Source organism: Hydractinia symbiolongicarpus, chromosome 7 (genome assembly GCF_029227915.1).
Source record: "Hydractinia symbiolongicarpus strain clone_291-10 chromosome 7, HSymV2.1, whole genome shotgun sequence".
Taxonomy (NCBI): Eukaryota; Metazoa; Cnidaria; class Hydrozoa; order Anthoathecata; family Hydractiniidae; genus Hydractinia; species Hydractinia symbiolongicarpus.
The window spans coordinates 17,458,064-17,482,134 of NC_079881.1; the positions used below are offsets into that span (position 1 = coordinate 17,458,064).

At 33.0% G+C, this 24,071-nt stretch overlaps 1 protein-coding gene across 1 annotated transcript; it reads right to left on the reverse strand.

Annotated features, from left to right (window-relative positions):
* Positions 1 to 12,282: 12,282 nt before the first annotated feature.
* Positions 12,283 to 23,119, reverse strand: LOC130648559 (ATP-binding cassette sub-family C member 4-like). Its single transcript, XM_057454612.1, has 28 exons — positions 23,038 to 23,119; positions 22,397 to 22,612; positions 21,909 to 21,998; positions 21,397 to 21,562; positions 21,336 to 21,354; positions 20,975 to 21,145; positions 20,609 to 20,858; positions 20,050 to 20,175; positions 19,921 to 19,968; positions 19,670 to 19,711; positions 19,256 to 19,447; positions 18,938 to 19,032; positions 18,505 to 18,591; positions 18,054 to 18,150; positions 17,739 to 17,972; positions 17,308 to 17,472; positions 17,043 to 17,080; positions 16,525 to 16,766; positions 16,098 to 16,177; positions 15,587 to 15,737; positions 15,184 to 15,420; positions 14,743 to 14,843; positions 14,322 to 14,513; positions 13,829 to 13,984; positions 13,473 to 13,562; positions 13,113 to 13,285; positions 12,736 to 12,841; positions 12,283 to 12,639 (listed from the first exon to the last, which is right to left on the reverse strand). The coding sequence occupies exons 1-28, from the start codon at positions 23,083 to 23,085 to the stop codon at positions 12,376 to 12,378; spliced, it is 3,876 nt and encodes a 1,291-aa protein (XP_057310595.1). The 5' UTR covers positions 23,086 to 23,119; the 3' UTR covers positions 12,283 to 12,375.
* Positions 23,120 to 24,071: the final 952 nt, after the last annotated feature.

Sequence of the window (24,071 nt, forward strand, 5' to 3'; positions counted from 1 at the left end):
TTCGCAGTTGTGCATCCCGCATTGTTGCTATGGCATTTAAACCGGAATCTTTTCAGCCGCATTTTTGTTCTGAAAGTAAAAATAAAAAGTTAACATGGCATACGTCAGTGTATATCAAAACATGTGCTCGAAAACATGTTTTATTTAAGCATCCGCCGAACTGAAATACAGTGCTACCTTTAGAAAACAGACAATTGAGCGACACCATCCTGTAACCGCTTCGAAGAGGTGTCTGCTTTGCACACACAGACTATCTAAAACTGTAAGATTTTACATTATAAGGTTTTATGCTTTACGGCCCCATGTAGAAACGGGAGTGTGCGCCTAATTAATGGTGCTTAGAGGTTTCCGCTTCAAAAGATGTCCTTATTAAGGTAAATTTTCACTCAAGAATAGGATTGAACAGATCAGATGGAATCTGACCAAACAATTGTAATTTAGGCAAGTTAAATACTTAATAAAATATTTCGTTCCATACTGAGAGGTGAAATAATTTTATCTTTTCTAGCAAACAAGAAAGCTAAAAATTATGAAAATGAAAGAATAATTAATTTATTATTCTGTTTTGTTTTCTTTTTAAGTGGAATTTTACGTTAAAGGGGATTTCATTGTATATAAAGATCGTTAAGACCTACGTGTAAATGTACCATCCCACTAATTTATTTCCTTTTTCCAACGACAAATTATAGTTTTGCCATCATTTTTGTTATCTTCATTCGCCTTGAGATTTTCGCTCTCTCGCTTCTTTCAATGTTTTTCAATGTAGGGATATGTGTAATGCTTATACAGATAAACTTATTGCCGATGTCATTACGTTTGTGTTTTAATTTTTTTTTAAATTTCGCAATGCATTATGGTAGTTGCGTTTATCGCCAAAAATTAGAGTAGAAATAAACATGGCGATGCAAACATCAGTATTAAATATCAGAGAAGGTAACAAAGAAAAATCACCCATAATGGGCTACAATCACTTCAATTTGTTTCAAAACGCATATCAACAGTTCAAGAATTTATATATTTTAATCAATTAACTGTGCAGAAATAAAAACTATTGTAATTCGTTCTTTGTATTAATTCTCTAGCGTGAGTGAACATGGTTGTTGGCGACACAAGAATCATGAGTCGCTTTTTACGGCTCATAGATTACTCCCATAATGCATGACGCGACGCTAAAATTTAGTTATTTAAAAAAATCGCAAAACGATTTTTTTGAAAAAACCCTCGTTTTTGCCCTTTTTTTAGCCGGTCATGTTGATTGGGGGAGTGAGAATGTACTTTAGCTTGAAAACACCTAAAATAAGTGTTTTTTGGTACAACATAGAAACATAATTTCACTGTAAAGAAATCAGGTTCACCGCTTTAGGTGAAAGATTTTCTTGGGGGGTGCGCTCAAACAGCGCGCCCCTAGGATTTGAACCTCAAAAAAGTCCCGCTACAAATAGGGTTAAGAAGAGACAAAATAAATTTAAGCGACAAAAAATGATGTGTGGACTTTGAAGCAGCTTTTCTTTTTACGTGTTAACAGGTGTATCGATCTTCCATGTTTACTTCTGAGATCATTTTATCATAACTGTCTTTAGATAGTAGAGGGACCTGAATGTGATAATCAAGGACCCGATCATTTTCTGTTCCTTTCCTGAGCAGTTTTTGATTTTTTGATATTAAAAGCACCATCACTTGTGAATTGTCATGCATTTATTTTCAAATGCACTTAACTGAATTTCTGATTTTCTTGGACAATTTTATTGCACTTCAAATTTATACTTTTTGCAGAAGTTTCCATTTCCCTTCTTCTCTCATTTTTCTTCATGCAGTTTATAGGATTTTCTAAAGAGTTTGTGCAAACGCATGACATTGCAGAGAAAGTCAAATTATGGTATTTTATGTACGACACAAAAATGAGAAACAATAAAAAATTTCATATTGGCATCATAACTCAAACCCTAACTCAACATCAGAGATCGGACTGTGAGAATTGAATGCGAAGGTAGGACAAGGTATAATATATTTTTAACATATGAACGTGTATCGAAATGACTTTCAAAAGTTTGTCACTTCTTTTCTTTTTAAAAGATTTACTTTCTGTAACCTTATGTCATGCGAATCATTGGTCAAGGATCAAAGAAAACATTTTTTGTAGCACTTGAAGGTCGTGGAAATGATTAAATGATTTCAGTGATTTTCTAGACAATGTATGTTTCAAATTAAAAAAAGGCTCTTTACGGGATGCAGTGTATTTTCGGAGTGAAATTTATTACTTTCCAACAACGATGGGCGAAATCTTGGTTAACATCCTAGACCTCCAACATTATATGTCGTGCTGCCTATCCTGAACTTGCATGGGTTTATTTTTGTAGGTACAGCTGTTGGCCGTAATAGCTTTTCCTGAAAAGATTATGGTTTTTTCGCCTGCTCTTTTGAATACTTTAGTTGTTTCCATACCTCTCTCCTGCCTTCAGATTTCCGTGGGAATAAAGAAGTGTGTAAAGAATGAACAGCTGTCTAGATGTATTTTGACAAAAACTAAAAAAAAAAATGTTTTGTGCAGAAACAGTCAATTTACCCGATATCATTCGAGGAAAGCTTGACTTAATCCGCCTGACCGACACCTTGGCTGACAATCTTATTTATAAGAACAATAGAAACATTTAATTCACTTGGAGCCACTATTTTGTATTGAAAATAAAAAAACGAAGTTCTGATTTCATTTTACAACCATGTTAATTTTCATGAAAATATACTCAAGAATAAAACAGGATGAGTTACATAACATTTAACACAAATGCAAGAACATAAAAAGGGCATTCTTTAAAACGGAGACCACTATAAGACGGAAAGGTTATAACCCATATGAATCTTAAAGAAATGTTTAATGCATAGCCTCCCTAAGAGAACACCTGCGTGTTTCCGTGTGATTTCAAATATAAGCCATCTATATCGTTTCTGTGAGTTTTAGATCAAGCCTTTTTTAAAGCAGCCACCTCTCCAAAGCGGTTAAATGGCCTGTTTCTTAAAAGTCTGTTTAACGGGGCTTTTATTGAATTTCGCTTTAGTAGACAGCAAACTAAAAGACGCATATCAAAATCAAAAAAAATGCTGCTGAAATGATTTAGATTTAAATACCATAGCAACAATGTAAACACAACATGCACATCTGCCAAGAACATAAGTGCATGCACAAGATGGCATAAACTCATTTTAAAGCTCTACCTGCTGAAAAAATGATTGAACAATTACACAGAAAGGCAAAATTTATTCAATACGGTAGAATGAATTAGTTGCTTGCCAACTTTGTTATCTCTTGTAAATACATCCTTAGAAAATATTATATTGTAACAAGAGATTCTTTAAAGATGATTGCATTCATGACAAGCGTTTTTATGTGCGTTCCAAAAATTTAAATAAAGGACTGAATAAGTGCTCATAATTCCTTTTCTGTATCATTAACCTACAGCAATGCATAACTATTAAAGTAACTGTATACCACAAAATATTTATTCACCGTTTCCTGCAGATCGTGTTTTTTTTCACAATAGCGTTTTTTTTTACAAAAAGACAACAATTTTAAGTCGATCATCGTTGTTCCTAACTTTTACATCCTCCAAATGTTTTTACTTTTTTGTTAAATTTTATACAATTTACCCTGTTTTTTCTTTAGTATATTTTTTCAAGAAAGTTCGCATATCAGTTTATTCTTAATGCAAAAGTGGCGGCGTGAAGTGATTTGGCTTCTTGAATGTTTTTATAATAAGGTTGTGACGATGTATTCCGCCAGCCAATCAAAAAACGCGGCGGCAAGCAAATGAAAAGTTTTCCCCAAAAGACACTTCAGAAAACTTCCTAAAAAACCTGGGGTTTTTTCGCATATACTTTGTGAAGCTGGTTGTTCTAAAAAAATTTTTTACTCGAAAATGTAAATAATTTGCCCTGAATTATATGGATAACTGAAAAGTTATAGAAACCTTCTTGCTTCGATTAAATATTAAAATAATGTTAAGGTTACTTTGTTTTTATTTGAGTGAGGAAGCAAGGTGATTACAAATCACGCATTCTAATTGGTTAAGAAGTGTTGAATTGATTGCTGATTTAGACCCCCAGCTCCCCCCCTCCTGAACTTTTTTAATAACTTTTTAGATGTTTATAGTTACACCTTCAAATTTTGTGACTCTTCCTAAGTTTTACTTAACACTATTATAATGGCAACAGTTTTTTATGTTGAGTAAAATTCCGTAAAAAATCTTTTACTAAATGTGTTTAAAAGCTTTATGTGGCTTCTTAGCTTGTATTGTTATATTACTTTGTGTTTCTATTACAATTGTTACAAAATTCATCGCAATAATAAAAGAATTAACAAAGTTAGAGCTTTTCTATATGACACCAAATTTGATGACGTCATCATCAAAAATGCTGACGTCATCAAATTTTTTTCACCAAATTGTGATAAGTTTTAAGACCAACGGACAAAAATTGTAGAAATTGCACCGGAGGATTCGTATGATTTCCCCTCCTCCACCTCCCATCATTGAGGAGCCCCTAAAGGGCCCAGCAGGGTTAAGACGTTCAACTAAATTAACAACAATTATTGTCTTGTTTTATATAAAGAAGACAACAGGCGCTGGGATCACACTTCACAGAGAAAAGCCATGCTTAAAATGTTTCGTTAACAAAATACAGACGCGAAAATTAAGTGACCTGGCAGAAAAGCTGCCATAACTTGATTTCTTTTGTTGATTCATATTTTATACTGACTTTGTCTCCCTCATCCACAGTCCACAAGCCCAGTATAAATGGAGTTAAACAACTCAAAGTATAATTATAGGCGACTTGAATATTTTCTTATGTTAATAGGTTTTTTAAATGTCTGTAATGGAAAAAAAAAATTGTTCGAAATCATATCTTTAATTGCCTACACTATGAGAGATTTAACACAAAATATAACGATACTCAAATTCTGTCAGATTTTTATATCATTTACATATACATATTTTCATCCCTAATAAATAAACTATAGATATTTCCAAAAATTTGCATAAATATGTGTGCGTAAGGACTCGCTTGCCACCCAAAGATGTAGTACATATATATTTGCTATTTTAAGCAGGTTTTTGCATTCATTAGCGTCGTCTCTGGTAAAGTTTTTACTAAACCTTTTTCTTCTTATTCATCCCATTTTATTCGTTTTTCATTTAGTTTACACCAATCGATCACAAATCTTCATAGCTATTCAACTATCTTGTTTACATTTCTCGGTTTCGTGTCCTGTTAGAACAATTTTGACACGATTTTTTCTCTAGACTTCTACCGAAGTGTGCGATACTTGTGTCGAAGGTAACATCAACCGGCCTAGAAGTCTTATCTTCTTTGTCTTCACTTGTATACATAATCACATGATTGACAGGAGCATCGTCAGCATCTGAAAGCATAGTTCTCCAAGTTCCAAGAAGATGATCATTTGAATGTATTGTGTTGGCTGGAACGTACACAATGTGATTCTTGAGAATCTTGAAGGCTAAAAATGTGCAACATTTTAGTCGGAAAAATTGACTAAAGATAAATGCTTTTAAACAATTGGTTAGATTCATCTAAAGTAATGCTTACATTCTATTTAGGAAAAAAACAGCAAAAAAATTACCTGTTAAATGCAATTCGTCTTTTTCAACCCACTTCCCAAGAAGGAAGAATCCAGAATCGTCATCAAGTGGACATTCCATGTGATGAAACGCATGTTGCTGGAGACCATTGCCGCCACATGTAGTTACAACGTAATCTTCGTGATAAGCTGTGATAGAGAAAAAAAACATGAAAATATAAGCATATAATATCAGGTATTCCCTTATGAAATGATAAACTAGGGAACCTGATAAACGAATGTAAAATTTGATGTTTTTGCCCTTGTAAGCACATTTCATGTCATGCCAATTATCACCAAAAAGTTGGTGCTGTGAACAAAAGAGGAAGCAAAAAAATGACGATGGCGATAATTTCTGAATATTTTAATCACCTACGACAATATTTTTGTTCTTTAACCAAAAGAAAATAACTGCATACAGTGGCTTGCCGGGAATATCATTTAAAAATTCGACAACTTAGATAATTTTTTTGCGAAGGTGTGTTAACGACGTCTTACAAAAATTCATTGTCTGCAGCAAGTTTTATCAAAAGCGATGAAAATAAATTAAAATAAAAACTTACATTTTGAGTAGGTAAAATTAACGGTACAATGTCTTTGTGACACAGATATTCTTTCATCCTTCTGTCCCACAAGACTAGCTCCATAATACGCTAAAAGATGGTTAGTTCCAAACTCAACAGGAATGGTACCATTCCAGTCAAGTGAGCAAAAAAATTTTCCTTCTCTTTCACCTTTCTTAGCTTCTATCCATTTCGATCCTTTTAACACCGCATGGCGAGGTGTTGCGATCGTTGGAATTTCATGATACTGCGTCTGCACTAACTGGACTAGATCGTAGTCTCCTGGAAGTAGATCAGTGATGTCATTACTTTTAGTGCTCATCACTGTCATTCCAGAACTTCCCTTTCTTTTGAAGTCAATGAAAGCAGCCCATTGTTTTTTGATTATCTCTGAAAAATCTTTGACACTCATGTTGTTGTGTGATTGTAAAGATGATAAGTTGTATAACTTATAAAATGTTTTATAAGGAATCGTAAATTTCTGATTCTGTTAAGCTATATAACTTATCTCGGCTATTTATAAGAATTTCGTTCAAAAGGAGCTAACTGCCGGACCTCCCATAACAAGGAAAATTTTCTGCCCAGCCATTATCTTGTATAAAAACTGTGCCGAAACGAGAAGAGTAGATTAAATCGGAACACCTTTCATGCCAACACATTTAAATATATATTTCTATCACAGTATGTTCCGCCGACATGCTGACAATATTTGTGATTCTGCTAACATATTTTGGAACTACTGCGTAATTAGCATTGTCAAATGCTATTTAAAAATTCAAATGTTAATTATAGAAAATTTGCATTTTTTTAACTGGATCTATATATTTCCGTTTGATTAGCTAATATCAAGACATCGTTATAGGAAAATGACAGCGGATTGTTTTAGCATTTAGCAAGAAATCAGCAGCGAGCAGCGGGTACTTTTACTCGAGGCTCTTTGATCAGAGTCCATGGACGTTAAAATTAAACTACCCTTAAATTAAGGATCAGAAAAGAGAATTAAATTGGAGAAGTTCTGATGCTTTTTTTGCAACAGTATGCAGCAGCAACGTTATAACTCATGGAAAACAATGTCAAGCCTGGAATTTGTAAATGCAGCATTGTTTCTTTTTTGTTAAAATTGTTGTGACTATTAAATTTTAAAAAATTGATTTTTTTTGCCTCTGCCAATTGAAATAAAAATAGCACATAAAATGAGGCATGTTGAGGGTTTGAAAAAAGGACATTTTAAAGGGGTGGGATTAAATCGTGAAGTTTTTGTCCAAAACACGGTATGTGACCAACACAAAAACTTATGTTTTCACCTATTGTAGTAGAATGACGCCTTTTTAATAACTCACACATCGCCTCCACATGCGGTAGTCAACATGGAAACTAACACAACAAGTTCTTCTTGCTATACCTGTTGAATTATTTTAAGAAGATTATAACTGATGTGTACAATGTTGGAGATTTCCATATTTATCTATACCTTCGGCTTTGAATTTATTCCAGTGACGTTATTCTCATTTTTCATAGTATTCTTTCAGTTGGTATTCTGTAGGTACAGCTATAACGTATAAACGATGAGTGACGAAAGGTACATTTTTAAAAATACAAATCAAATTCTTAGGGGGATTGATTAGGAATTAAGGACGTTATTATCAATCACATTTAGAAAATATACCTTGATAAATACTGTTTTAATATTCTTGTTAAGATAAGTAGTAAATTTTTGGCATTAATTTAACGTTATAGTCATCAATAGCTTCATAGGTGATACATCTGATATTTTTATAATTCCAAATATATTTACTTTTGTTTTCTAATTATAATTTTAAACAATGACTAGCTAACTAAAATTTTTTCTATCCTCTAAAATGCTGAATAATAGTCCCCTCCCATTGCAGTTTGTTCTACCCCTTCGCCTATTCCTATTTCAGTCACAGGTCATGTAACATAGTAAAAATTTTCTCTGTCTTTAAAATAAGACATATTCCAGACTTCTTCTATTGCGTGTTTTTGTATAACTAGCTCGTGTTTTTTGTTTGTTTTATATTTACAACATCATCCAAGCTGGAAAAACATGAACAAAATTTAAATAAAACTTGTTAAGGTGTATTTCTATAACAACGTTTTCTTCAATGTTTTTATAAAAATTTATTTTAAGGAGATGTGTAAAGAAAGGTTGAAAAAGCACCCATCTTTTTTGAACACAACAATTTCTGTTACTTGCGCTAACAATTTTATTTAAGAGTCCGTATGGTGTGTGAACATATAAGCCCATTAATTCTTACATAGCCGTACGTCTAAATGTCTATAGATATATATGTCTATATGTCTCGTTTTGCGATTTTTTTTATTTAACTAAATTCTAGCGTCGCGTCATGCTTTATGGTAGTAATACATGTGCCGTAAAAAGTGACTGATGATCCTAGTGGCGCGAACAATCATGTTCACTCACGCTAGGGAATTAATATAAAGGTAAAAAATATAAAGATATAAAGAGAACCAATTACAATATAATTTTTGTCTCTGCGCAGTGACGTGGGAAATCTTTTCAAACTGGTGATTCGCGATTCGAAACAAATTGAAGTGACTATGGCCCACCATGAGTGGTTTTTCTTCGTTGCTTTCTGTGATCTTCATTACTAATGTTTTCATCGCCATCCGATCCGATCCAATCCGATCCGATCAATTCTATTTTTTAGTAAAAATTTACCGTAACTAGTCGTTAGCCCGTGAAAAATCCACGGGTTTGCCCGTCCTTTTTATACCGCATTGCGTGCTTCCCGCTATTGCGCAGCTAAGCTACCATTTTGCGTGACAAACAGACAGACAGACGTATACGGGTATTATAATGTAGATGAGAACATACTTTGAATAAGACACCTCTATGCAACATTACTCAAGCGGACACTCACGCATCTACATGGGAGTGTAAAGCATAAAACCTTATAATGCAAAATTTTACAGTTTCAGAAAAGTGGTTACAGGATGTTGTCGCTCCATTGTCTGTTTTCTAAAGGTAGGGGCCTGTATTCCACATTGGTGTTGCCTGAATAAGACATGTTTTCGTGTACTGTGTTTAATATACATTGACGTATGCCGTTTAGGGTTTCTATTTTTATTTTCAAAACAAAAATACTGCTTAAAGGATTTAGGTTTAAATGCTATAGCAACAGAGCAAAATGCACAACTGCCAAAAGTATAAGCGTACGCACACGACGATATAATTCCATTTGAAGGATTAGGAAGCAATTGCTGTCAAATAATAGCTAAATGTTTGTAAGTCTCTGTTTTTAGGAGGTGTGTTTCATTGCATGAATTCATTTAAAGAACTCACAGTAAAAGATGTTTGTCTTTAGCATTAACAAATACTTGCTGAGAAACAATGATTGAGCAATTACACAGAAAGACAAAATAAATGCAATGATTTAATACTGTACTATATTAATTAGTTACTTGCCAACTTTGTTATCATTTGCAAATGCCTCCTTGTGTAAGATTATACTGTTGGGAGAGCTGCTGTGAACTTGACAGAAATGAAGCGCTTTCATCGTTCGTAAAATCACTGCATAAAAGATTTGAAAAAGGACTAAATAAGAGTTTACAGTCTGACAAAATAAGAGTTAACAGTCTGTTACTGTGGCATAGAATCATCATTTTCGCCAAATAACCCCTCGTCTAAAAATCTGTTTGTTTTCCCATACACACTTGTAAGATTTGCATCATTATCATAAAATCTCCATTTTATTGCCTGGAGTAATAATTGTGAAATTTCATCGCAAACGGGTTATTATTTGTCCTTAATTTCCATGGAGACATGAAACGAAGGGAAATTATTAATGACGTCAAACTATTACTACCAGTAGCTAGCTAATAAAACTTGCTCGAAAATATTGACCATGGTAACGAAAATATGTTAAAGTGTATTTGCAGGATCAATGTCCTGAACATATCGGCGAGACTTAACGCTTGATTACCCGTTATATAAACATTTAACTTATTTTCAAATTAACTAGTGTGACTTCGACTATCGTGGTGTAGATTTTGCGTATTTTTAAATCTAAAAATGGGCATAAAAGAACACTAAAATCCTTTTTTCTGTATCTTGTGGAAAATTAAATCATTCAAAAAAGCTAGGTTGATCATAGTTACACTAGCTCGCTTATGCTAGGGTCTTCTAATACAGCTGTCCGTCCCAAAATGGAAATTTTTGCCTCTCTGAGCACTGACACGGGAGTAGTCATGCGTTCGAATCTCATCTTGGTAACTATTTTTACTTTTTTTTTAAATTTTACTATCTCGCCTGCGAGGATGTGTTTCCAACTCGTAACTAACTAACTAACCAAATGGTCAATTGCAACGTCACAAATTTAAACTTTATACCTAAACTCTCTAACTCCTTAGAAGTCATCGGCTAATGCTGAACATGATAGTGACATCAAAATGTTAACTTTCAACCATGAATGATAGGCTGTATTTTTCTTTTTTCTAGTAATATGGTTTTTTTAACTGAAGCTATTTCCTTTTTCGAACAATTAAGATCGTATATTATTTTTCTTTATTTTGCTTTTTTTCACTGAGTGACTTTGTTTTTTTGGGGAGAGGGGGGGGAGGGGGGGGGGGGGTTACTGAATTACTGAATTTCAAAGATTTTAGGTGGAGCTTGTGGTCTTTCTTCTTCCTGTCAGTCAGTTTACTCCTGACTGACCTAACGAAAATTGAAGTTTCGAGGAATTTTTTATTAATATTATTGCCTATCCAAATAGCAAAATATGTCGTGTCTAACTTCGTATCAGAAATCACAATTTCATAGACAGCTTTTTATAAACTTTGTTGACGAGCTAGTTTACGTATACTATACGTCTTGTTTATTACTGTAGCCTAGTTTACAGAATGTTTGACATAGGCTGCCGACCCCCCACTTTTATATCCCTCCATCCATGGTAACCCTTTGCAGGTTGGTTTCTGGTCTGGTCAGACGACAGGGCTATCATAATACAATATAACCTGTTTATTTATCTATATTAAAAAATATAACCTGAGGTCAAAAGTATAGACCGAGCCGGGGGTAATATTTCTCAATAGAGATAGATAAAACAGTTTCTATTGATTAACTGATAGCTATTTTGTTTGGGTTTGTAGAAATCAGGATTATTTTATAAGAATTTTCTTGTAAAAAATTTGTAAAAAACACGTTTAGATAAAGGGAAAATAACGTTCGATGGCAATTATAGGTGCCGAAAATGAGCATATTACCATTTAAGGTCAATGCTATTGTTTTTTATCTAGCAAGAAACGTCACTCAAAGAATGTCTGTCTGCACTTTGAAAACATTGAATTCCCAAAAGATTAGTCAAGAACGCCAAAAACCTAATCGGCATTTAATTATTTTTCTTAAATCTTTTTCTTGTTTGTTATAACATATTTTATCTAAACAGTGGAGTTCTGTCAAAATTGGATTCAAATAAAAGTTTATGTTTTCAATTCTTACTAGCCACATCACTCAAACAAATAAATATATTTACTTTGTGCATCACAAGCGACGTCTGAACCGAACACCCTATCATTTTGTTGTGTAAATTAATGATATGAAAAAAAATACAAGATTACAAATCTATGCTTTCTTGTAAAAAGAACAAGAACATTTTACTTAAGTGTATGCATCAGTTTTCACACATAATACTCTCATACTGTTTGCATCAAAGATGAGGATCTCATCGAATAGCCTTTTAACTGATCAGGAGAAGAATGTGAAAATGATATTTTACATTTCAGTAATCAAAAAGACACTGGTGGGTATAATAAACTATATATCTACAAAATCATATGTACAATCCAATGGAACATTAATTGAAATCCAGCTTTTCAATACAAAGTAAAAAAAAAAAGAAAATTCGACAAAAGGCAATTCCATCGATCTGCAGATATTCCTACTTTTTTTAGGTTTCATCAAGTTCTTCAGGCTTTTAGTGAATGAGTTCACACAGAATTAACTATTCACCTGTTGTTGGTAAAAGGAAAGGATCGAATTAAAAAATGATGAATATTGGAATACCTATCTTTAACAAAAGCTCCCCCCACCCCCCCCCCCCCCCCCCCCCCCGCTGATCTCACAACATCTAGAAACCTAATCTTTTAAAAATTAATTAGTATGAATATAGATCTAAAATAACAGAAATATCGTCCAACAAAAATTTAAATGGAACTTTTAAACAATGAAATTTCCCAGTTCTGTGCTCGTTGTTCAAACTCTCTTTCAATCAAAGAACCCAGATAAGAGTCATCATGTCGTCTTGATTCGCTCCGATAGCGTAATTGATTCGCTTCCTTTGCGAGTGTTTCTAGCCTGTTGGCCTCGTTGATGCCTGCTTGATCGACCAGTTTGCGAAAGGAGCCTGTTGAATTTTGTAAAAGCTGATACGGTTCGTCAAATTCTAATACACTTCCGTCTTCCATTACCTGTTATGACAAATATAAGTGTTATTCAGTTTCCATAATATAATAATATTGGAAAGAAAAATTAAATGTTGATCAAACAATAGTGTTCACACATACCATGACACGATCAGAATCCATAACTGTGTTTAATCGATGGGCCACAGTGAGCACGGTGCATTCTTTAAACTTTTTTCGGATGGTTTGTTGGATCAGAGCATCAGTTCTATGAAAGACATAACATTAAAAATATTGTATTTATGCAAGAAGCATCTTTGATGTAGCCTTTTTAGAACGTCCAGTTACAAGGTTGGAAATAAGAATTAGTAGTTAATATATCAACTTTTTGTGTTTATATTTAAAAGTTTGGTAATGTGAACAGTTCTGCTTCCTTAAATCATATCGCAAATTTCTTTTTAGACAGCACAAAATTGAAACAGTGGAAACGAACACAAATTCAGGACACTGTAAAATAGCACAACGAAGATAAGACTTACTCCATGTCCACATTAGCAGTTGCTTCATCAACCACTAATATTTTGTTCTTCTTCAACAATGCACGTGCTAAGCAAAGTAGTTGACGTTCTCCAACACTCAAGTTGGAACCTGCTTCAGTTATCTCTGATTCCAATTTGCCTGGTAATTCCATCACATGTTCTTTCAACTGAACCTGTTTAGGACAAATTAAGCATGATGAATGATCTCTGTAATTTTTAGTATACAACAAACCAAAAGCAAAAAAAATTAAACTCAGAGTCTCTGATGATTTACCCTAGGAAATATTGTTTGACCAGCCTGCGATTCAAGGTTGCCAGAAAAAAATGTAGAAAAAAATAACTCCAGTTTGTAATGTCTACCTCGGCTATAGCTTGCCATATATCAGCATCTGCATACTCATTAAACGGATCAAGATTTCTTCTCAAACTTCCACTAAACATAACAGGATCCTAAAAAAGTAATAAGATGATCTATAATATCACCTGCATCAATGCAAATATTTTTATCTAAAAATCAAGACAGGTTATCAAGAAAAAAATTGCAACAGAAGTGATGATGTATCGCTGTAAAAAAAGTAAAGAAGGCTATAAAAGCAGAAATAATCTGGTGTACCCAAAATCGACAATTTTAACATACTAATAAGTTTTAGTTAAAATTTTTAGTTTTGGTGCTAAAACAGTACAGTATTAAGAGGGTAACTATTTTTTTTACTAACCTGTGGGATAATTGATATCGTCTTTCTTAAATCTTTTAACTTTAAATCAGAAATAGGATATCCATCGATTCGAACTGTTCCGCTAAGATGACCCATACAAAACAACATGGAAAGAAGAGAGCTTTTGCCCGCGCCCGTACGTCCGACTATACCAATCTGAAGAGAAAGAGTTATTACCATATCGCCCGCATAAAAGTCATGTGGGTTTGTGATCTTCGTGACATTGCATTGGTTTTAAGTACTGCTTGTACTGTGTACAGATGTACAGTGTAACTGGTGAATATAGTAAAAAATGTTTTCAACTTCTAGGAATAATTATAGTCAAAATGTTACTGCATAATACACCAAGAATATGATATATTCAAAAATTAGTTATGTTTTAATGAGATAAAAATAGAATACGAGTTCAGTAATTAATAATATCAATTTAGGTCTAGCAAACTAGTCCTTTAAATGCGCCAAAAAAGTCGAAGTTATTCATTTTAGGGTTTACCTTTTCCATCGGCCTAATGCAAAAATCCATCTTCTTTAAAACACAGGGAAGCGATGTGTGGTAGCTAAAGGAAGCTCCCTCACTGGTTATTGAACCCTTCTCTGGCCATGTTTCTCTCAAGCCTTTATTAGTACCATTATCAGGTTCAGGTTCTAGCTTTGTATATTCAAATACCCTCTCTACAGATGTCATCTATAAAAAACATATAACATTCAAATTTAATCCATTTTTTGCTGGAATGGAAATACTAGCGCTCATTTTAAAGGTATTTTAGAAAATGTTTGTAAACTTATTTACACTACCTGATAAATCAGACAAAAATGGTGTTTAAATTAGTAATCGATGATGTCAAGAAGGGCGAAGTATATATGCAAAAAAAACATAGGACGCAATTGAAAAAGACAGACAAAATAACACATACCATATTGTCAACTTCAGCACTTTGCCGCACAGTCCACTGAAACACGCCACACAGCAACAAGATATATGACAAACTGACAGCAACTAAGCCTGTATCAATGTCTAGATAATAAGAAAAGTGTTTCATTGCACAATGATTGTAAAAATGTAATATTAATATACATTCTCACTCCAGAGCGAAACAGAACAAATCTTAAACCTGCTTTGTAGATTAGCTTTATGATTTTACGTCAAAAATACGTTTTTATCATTTAGAAATATTTTTTTAACCTAACAAAGCAATTGTATCAGAATAAGTATTTGAATTTTAATATTATTCTTACATTGTTGTTTTCGTTTTTTTTTGTTTCTTAAACCAAACAATGAAACTCAAGAAGAGACAAAAACCAGAAATTTATTGAAGATGACCCAAAAACACACAAGCAGATAGATCTTTACCTACCTATGTATGAAGCTGCAATTATTGGTGCAAATATTGAACAGATTGAAAACAAGACAGTCAACAAATCCAGACGTTGGGAAAACCATCTTGAACCTGATAAAAACATAAACCCCGCTCCAGTTTGATAATCTTGGCAAGTATAAAACTCTTGCACAACTTTATCTTGAATATCGAAGGAGCGGATAGTTGTGATGCCAGCTAGCGTAGCTGAAATGTGTGTGTATAGCGGACTTCGGGCTAAACAATATAGATGATCAATTACTAATACACTATATATCTAATAAAAACAACACGAATTTAAGTGTACTAGACAAGCTAAGTATGCGCAAATTATAACGCATGCAATTATTGTATTTTGTTAAGCAAAAATGTTTTGTAGCATTTCTTAACAAAAATGACTTACACACAGCTTCCAATCTTCGTAATTCACGAGAACTCTTCATGTAATAACGTCTTGCGTAGAAAAATATGATCATCAATGGAATGACAAGAACTGTTAGATATGGAACGCTGATACAGTTTAATATGATTATCGCCAATGTTAATAAGGAGAGCTATAAATAAAAGAATTGTAGGTGTAAGATCTGTGTAGACATAATTATTTTTGACTTTTTAATACCTTTTAACTTGGAAAATATGTGTTTTATTTGTGTCCTTGACATCGTTATAATTTCAACATTCGATGCTTATAATCAATCAATAAGGCCTTCACAACTGTGTTGGGAAACACAATGGTAAAGTAAGTCCAATTATATCATTATAATGAATATGTAATATGAACCTAGTAGCGTTTTTAAGAGTAGGAGAAGGGTTCTGATCAAAAGAATAGAAGTTTACACAGTGTTATTATGGTAGCTTCTGTGGAACAAATCATCTGCAAGGAGTCAAAAATGTCTTCAATTAGAAATACTTACATAAGCTAAATCAAAGAATGTCCAAGGTAGTTCATCGTCCATGAAATACACATCACGAGAGAATCGGTTTAATATTTGGCCTAAACATGAACAAAAGATGCTGAATGATGAAGATAAACTATAAATGATATCAACTCTAACTAGTACTTGTGATATGATGCACATAAATGTTCTTATTTTACCAATTACTAAGTTGCACTTCGAAATCTCTAGAAAGACACTGGTTATATTGACTGGTTAGTCTCTTTATTGAACCATTCAAACTGAATTTGATTATATTAGTTGCAGTAGTTAAGCACGACGTATTGATGACATTTTTTAAATAAGATCCGAGGATTCTAATGACGGCTTTACACAGAGCAAGGCTGAGACAACTGCTTAAAATATTAGTTGACATTGATCCCCTCTTTTGTTCACAGAGACTTACCTACTGGATTCGTGTTGAAGAAGTACATGGGTGCCTTTAGAACAGCTTTAAACATCAAGTTATGTAACTGTCGACTACATCTGACAAGTATGGCATACAAATATGTCGTCCGGAAGAAGTTCATCAGAAAGCTAACAGCAACAAGGGAGGCGAAGATATAAACGTTGATGTGTGGATCACTTTCAACATAAAACTTTGCAGTAATTGTGACATTCTTATTGCGTTGCTCTTCACCGTTCGCCCTAAAACAGAATGAAAACAAAATTTTATTTAAGAGGATGTAATAACAAAAAACTTTAATTTTCGACTTATTTCGTAAACGTATTAAATTTACACAATTTCCAAATTTCAAAGTTGAAAAAATTAGTCTAATTGTCAAATAGTTTGTTTCAACAAGTTTTGAACAAGACTTCCTTTACAAACATTTTTCACTGCGAAGAGAAACTCGTTACCAAAAATCAGTCTTAATAGTGAGAATGTGTAAAGATTAACTCTGGCAAAAGTAGTAAAAACCTTACCATTCGGCAAGGTAATAATCAGTCAGAGTTAACATCACCTAGAAAAATATAAAAAGAAGTATTTACCATCTTAACCATTACTTTATAATGAAAAAGAAGTAAATTTTCAGAAATATTTAACTATTCTTTTGTATTGTACACATTATTGAGTTCATACAGCATTCGTGAAAACGACATGCTTGTACTAAAATATCCAAGCACGTGACAGAAAAACCTAAACCTTTGTTTTATCAGAATCCTGTAAAATTAAAAATGCTTAACGAACCTGGCCTGCTATCAATGATAAAACCAATGCCAATGTAGCGAGCCAACCAACGCCTTTTAAAAAGTACTGAAGATACAATTTAGCTGAAATTGAGCCACGTTTCCTACTTTCTTCTTCTTCGTCTTCTTCAACTTCTTCGTTTTTTCCAGAGTCTACATCAAAGCTCTAGAACAACGAATAATCGATAAATTTTGGTTGATAAGTCTTAAAGAATATTCTTAAGGCGTTGCAGAAAAGTAAGTAGAAACTAATGAAGTTGATGTAGGTCATTAGTCTTTTCATTGTTGGGCATTTTGTGTAGTGTCCTAACGAAGCACTAATCTTTATGGTAAAACTCATTTTCGGTTTTAAACAATCAATGTCAGTGTAACAATGGACTTGCATATGCTGTGTTGTATCTTAAAGGAAGGTTGTATATAAATAAACATTACATTTAACGACTCGAGTGAACCATGTAAGCCTTTATTAGTCTGTCCAATGTCGGTAATTACTTTGGATAGACCAATTTCGTTTCGGTCAACGTGCATGTATTCAATGTGATCTTCAGTTTCTATAGCTGAGTCGTGTTCCCACTCCTTTTCGTGTGATTCTTCATGTAGGATACTAATTAGATTCACACCATTTTTAGACAACTCTTGTAGAGAGCCAGTAATGGTTGTGGAATCCTGGGAATAAGATACGCATGAAAAATATTAATTTAGTTGGATAGACGTACGTGAGGCATATAAGTGTGGGAGATACCTTACCTTTTTCAAGCAGACAATATCTGTTGCATATTTTAAGTACTGAATCTGATGCGTGGCAAGAACAACAATCTTTTTGCGTAGCAAACCATTGATACACCTATGAAATAATTCAACGTGTATTGCGACGTCATTACTAATTCTCAGGAACCAGCAGAAAAAAAAGGTGGGGTGACAGAGGGGCAATTTATGCCAGAATAATTGGAAGAAGAAACCTTTTCCTCCAAAAGCACAAGCAATAGGTTCTGTAATACATAAATGGTATTTTTTAGACGCTTTAAGCAGAACATTTTGCAGAATTTTCTACACCTCGGGGCTAATCATGGTCACTCCTTTGATAAATGGTATAACATTGCCCCTCCAAAACTACTATGCTCCCTAAGAATCCTATCAGCAAATCAGCAAAAAACAACGTGAATCCCAATACATCAAGCTCATTTTTGTCAGAACTTACTTTTCAAAAATATATTTTCCAACTTTCGTATCAACTGCACTTAACGGATCATCCAATAGATAGATATCAGCATTAGCATAAACTGCCCTAAATGTTTGTGAAAAACAAAAAGTTAGTAACTTTGTCGGGATTCAAGACCTTTTCCGTGCAAAGTAAACATTCATTTACAAAAAAAATTCCAGGAATACAATAATAGATTTCAGTATTTTTTAGTTTTTAGATTTATTTTTTTAAATACATCGGAAATGGAATATTTTTATGCATCAGTGAATGAAATAGTTTGAGTTAACCTGTTACGCAAATTATTAGATCACTGTCTCAGTAGGCAGACCTAATAAGACGAGTACTTCTTCTGTAACTGTATTGATTCAGAAGAATCTATCCCGTCGAAGCATTGACATTTTAAGCAGTATAATTAAAGGAGCAGACATACCTTGCTAAACTAACTCTAGCTTTCTGTCCACCACTTAGTGATACACCTCGCTCGCCAACTAATGTTAAATCTCCCTTTGCAAATGATTTGATGTCCTGCGAAAGAACAAAAGTTATATAGCTTTTGCTCCATGCTCAATCAAACTGGTAATAATTGTTAGCATAGAAAAGTAGCACACATATTCCTCATCGATAATGTCAAAAGAAACCTTCTCACATGGAACTTATACAGTTGTATCATTTTGCAGGAGTAAAAATTTTACAAGCAATAACATTAAACTGAACAAGGATGCAAAAGGAGAGAAATTAAAAAGATTACCTGTGTCAAAGCACATGCAGTTATTGTTCTTTCATAACGTTCCTTATCGAATGCTTGCCCAAAAAGAATATTGCTTCGAATTGTTCCTGAGAATATCCATGCTTGCTGTGCAGCGTATCCAATGGTTCCATTCCTGGTGACATTTCCTTTCTTTATGTTAATTTCATTCATTGCTGCTGTCAAGACGGATGACTACAAAATCAATAGTTTTAACTATAAAGCTTCTGCACCATTATAATTATGTAATCTTTTTAATATATTTATATCTAAACCTAATTCTTACTCTAAAGACATTAACATTTAAAGTAAACATTAATTAACTAGTAAATCAATATTTTGCTTTGTTTAAACTGTGCTACACCAGTGGATATATAATACAGGGTTTTAAACGTTAGTAAGATTTCATTAACATACTTTTCCAGAACCAACAGGTCCAACAACCATCACTAAAGAATTCTAAAAGTAACCAATACATTCCCATTACTTTCATTTCTTAAAAAAAAAAAAAGAACCTGTATAAATTAGGCATAAACAGTTCTAACATTAATAAGATGTTTTTGTACATTTGCCTTTCTTAAACACTTCACACCTGGTTAATGTTTTTTATTAAGTAGGTTTGGAAGAGAGTCGAATCAAAACAAAATCCTACAATATCATGCTATTACCTCCGAATCTGCTTTGAAAGATAAATCGAAAATTACATCTTCTAAATCCTAAAATAAGACAGAGGATGATTGGTGTCAAAGATTGATGTAAACTTGACAAGGACAGAGTAACATATTCTATACACCTACATTGTTCCAAGATGCAGTGACATTCTGAAAATGTAATAAAGGCTCGTTTCTTGAAGGTAAGATAGTGTAAGATTGTTTCGTTGTTAGCGATTTATCTTGAGTTTGTTCATCTTCCAACAGAAAAGCCTAAGTAAGGAATCCAATGTAATGTTAGTCTAATCTATCGTTAGTATACAACATAGCAGAAAATGGAGGATGTATTTCTGTTTACAAGTTAAAAGCATATTATATTCCTGTGTGGCATAAAATAAATACATTAATAATATGACCAGTATTAGATATTGATACACGGACAGGCTAGCAAAGCACAGTCTAATTGTTTTTAGAGAAGTTTAGATCGTGGACTGATTATTGTTTGCATCTAAATTAAAAATCATAAGATAAACAAAAAAAAAGAAAGGAAAGATTTACTCGTAGTAAACAAATAGTAACATACATGAGACTTATATTTGCAACAACAAGAACAATAACAACACAGCAATAATAAAAAAGTTTAGTCATGAGAAACATTGATCAATCTACTTTAGCTATCCATTCTTAAATAGTTTAATTATCTCACCTGAATTCTTTTGCAGCTTACGTAAGCTTCAGTAAGCATCTGTATCGATAGTGGAAAAAACAACACGACACCCAGACGGATTGCAAAAAATAGAGGCAGTACTAAAAACACTATTGATAATGTAATTCCATCACCATATTTATAAATGAGCGCGAATGTTGCAAAAGAAACCAAGTATGGACTGACTGAGAACATGGTATTGTTGATGGAACGAGCAAGAGCTGTTTTCATAATGCGGTTGCTCTCGTCTCTGAAATAAAAAAATAAAATGAACAAAATGTATAAGTTTAATCACAATACAAATCCCATCCCATGTAGATTAAAGATCAGTTTGAAATTGAGATACATATTGCAATTTGACCTTACTTTCGGACTTCGTTGACCATTTGAGCAAACGAATCTTCCCATGTGTACATTTTTGTAACTTGCATTGATGTGATGACTTCATTCATGATGTTGACACGCTGGTCCGTCTTTGCAACAGTTTTTGATCTTAAAAGAAATTTATAACATTGACAAAAATATATGAGAAACCATTTTTACCAATTTTACTACTTTTTCAATACTTCCTTTTGAAAAATTTAAAAGGTTTTGCATATGATATGCATTGGATATTGATTTAACGATCGGATTATCATGGGCCTGGGAGAAGGAATAAAGTACCGTTATGTTCAATCAATGAAAGTTTCTGAACAATACTGCAACAAAATGTCTTAAAAAATTCTACTTCGGACGTTTTGATAGACCTACGAATTATAAACAAACAAAAAATTTAGAACATCATTTGTACCTCATGTGTGCGAAAAACTTGCCAAACCAGATTTGAATAGGTATTGTGATAACTAATACACCAATGCCAGCAAGACAATACGGACCTATCTCTCTCCATAATATAACAACTGCGACCATCAGTTGTATTGGTGAAATCCATAAATAATTCGAAAATTTAAATCCCTAAAATATAGAAAGCAGCCGTATTACAGTATGCAAACAAAACGCATCCAAATTAGGTAAGAATTAGGCATCATTTGTAGTTTGTTACATTGCCACCAAAAAGTTAGTCATTCAAAAAAAAAATTATGCGACACAGCAATATAAAAGAAAGTGAAAACAATTGAATAATTTTCTAGATTTTCCTGTCATTCCATTAGAAATTGTACCTATTGCTTGTATTTTCAAGCTTGTTGCAAATCCTAATAATCATTGTGTTCAGAGGCATTGCGCATATTTTGAAAGCCGTCGTTTTAGCTATCAAAATCTAGTATATAACAAAGAAATTAAAACAAACAAAAGACCTTACCTCTTGCACTTTATGGACGTCAGATGAGATTAACGTCACTATATGGCCAGAGGTTACTTTTGATAATGAATGATTACTCAGACGGAGGACCTTGTAAGAGAGACGTTTAATAATACAACATTTGAATAGTTTCAAATTAAGATGGGTTTATCAGAGGTAATAAAGCACCAATAAAAACAATTCTAGAGGTGGAAATGAATTGAACATTTTCATGCACATTAATTTGTTCGTGTATGATGCTATGAAATAATAGGAAGCATCAGAATTGCAGTGACAAAATGTAACAGTTTTTATAGCGTTGTTATTGTCACAGCAAAAAATCGAGTGATATGCCTTACTGCCTTACAACATTATGTATTACACATGCCACATGATGATTCAGTTACCATCGTTTTAAGAGTTATGCAAGAACTGTAGTAGATATGGGATTAATATTTATACCTAGTACAAAGTTTTAACTAATGTAACATCAAAACAGAATGCCTTACTTTCTTATAAATCATACCAATACAAGCAGTCTTTAATCGAGTACCAGTTTTTTCCAAAACAAGAAATGTCTGATGAAGCAATGCCCAACCAAGAACCAAACAAGCTGAAAGGGCGGCTGCCCAATAATATGCTGAATTGTCTTTACCAAAGTCAGGATCTGAGAAGTTCTGTACAAGTTTTTGTAGAAAAATAGTTTGAGATATCCTTAGCAACTCCTAAAATATGTTTATGGTAGCTTTGACTGATTCTTATTGTTGTAAATAATAGTCACAATTAAAAATATATAGACATATAAATATATAGACAAATATGCATGCAGTTAACGATCCAGCATAACAATATAGCTATGTTATTCTATTCGTATGATTAGATTGTGTTCTATTTGTAATCCTGTCAGCCTGATACCTTTTTACTACAGGCTCCTATTGATACTGATAACCTGAAAAAGAGCTCCAAACTAACACCTAACATAGGAAGGTGGAACTGAACTGAATTAATAGTACGACCTTCTTCACCTCGATAATGCTAAAATACAGTTGATATGACCCAATGAATTTCTTTGATGTGTTCCTTGCAAAACATTATAATAATTAACCTTAACATTTGCAAAAATTAAAGAGATCTTGTAAGCAAAACTTACGACTAGAAGTTGTGAGAAGCCACACAACAATAGTGTACATCCTTTCATTTTCCAAAGACACTTTAAAAAACTGGGTTTTCGTTTTCCCAACTTTTCCAGTTGCCACATTCTGAAAGGTAAACAATAAGCATTTAGTGGATATTAAAGAAATCTTTTTTAAAATATCTAAAAATATATTTAACATTAGCAAACAGATTTTTGTTGTAAAACTATTTTTTTTAGCTGTAACGACACAGAGTATTTATAATCAAAATCGAAGTAAATTACTTTTCTAATTCTTCAGACAGGAGCTCTGACGATTCTTCATCAGTTATATCATGCACATCGCTTTTTTCAAGCGTTCGCGAATTACCCAATGCGAAGGCCTGATTCATGTACCTAAGAAAAGAAAATTAAAATACATTAATAGAAGGGTGCATTTTTCGAATAAGTAACTGGCTGTTAGTCCCTTTCCCTGTATTTTAAAATATGTTGTTGTTCTTTCAAATGAAAGAACATAAAAATAATGTTAATTCCTCGATCGGTTTGATTCAAACGAAGGATTGAACCAATTTTTTTAAACTACATCTGAAGGTTCTGATTGTCAAAATCTTTCCACTAAAATTCAGCTCACACAAAAACAAACAGAAAGTAATTCCTACAGGATTTAAATAATTACAAATTGTACATACCACAAGAAGAACCTTGATATGAAGTTTGCACCTTTCAATGGGTTTGGGGTGCGAGTAGCATCTTTTAGGGTTTCCATTCCTTTAAAAAAATTATTACTAATTATAAGCTCTAATTATTAATAATCACTACACCCATTTTGAAGTACTATGAAAGGGTTTGAAGTTTATAGATTCCTTTTTATTGCATTAAGCTAAATCCTAACATATTTATATACAACAAACAATTTTCACCTTGCAGTTATAAACCAATAACGTAGTCCAACAAAGTTATCTTTTTCTTCACGTTGCTCTAAAAAGATTTTTACATGCTTCAAGTTAAATGAAAGTTTAAAAGTTTTTGCTTCCATTTTTTTTAAATAGTAT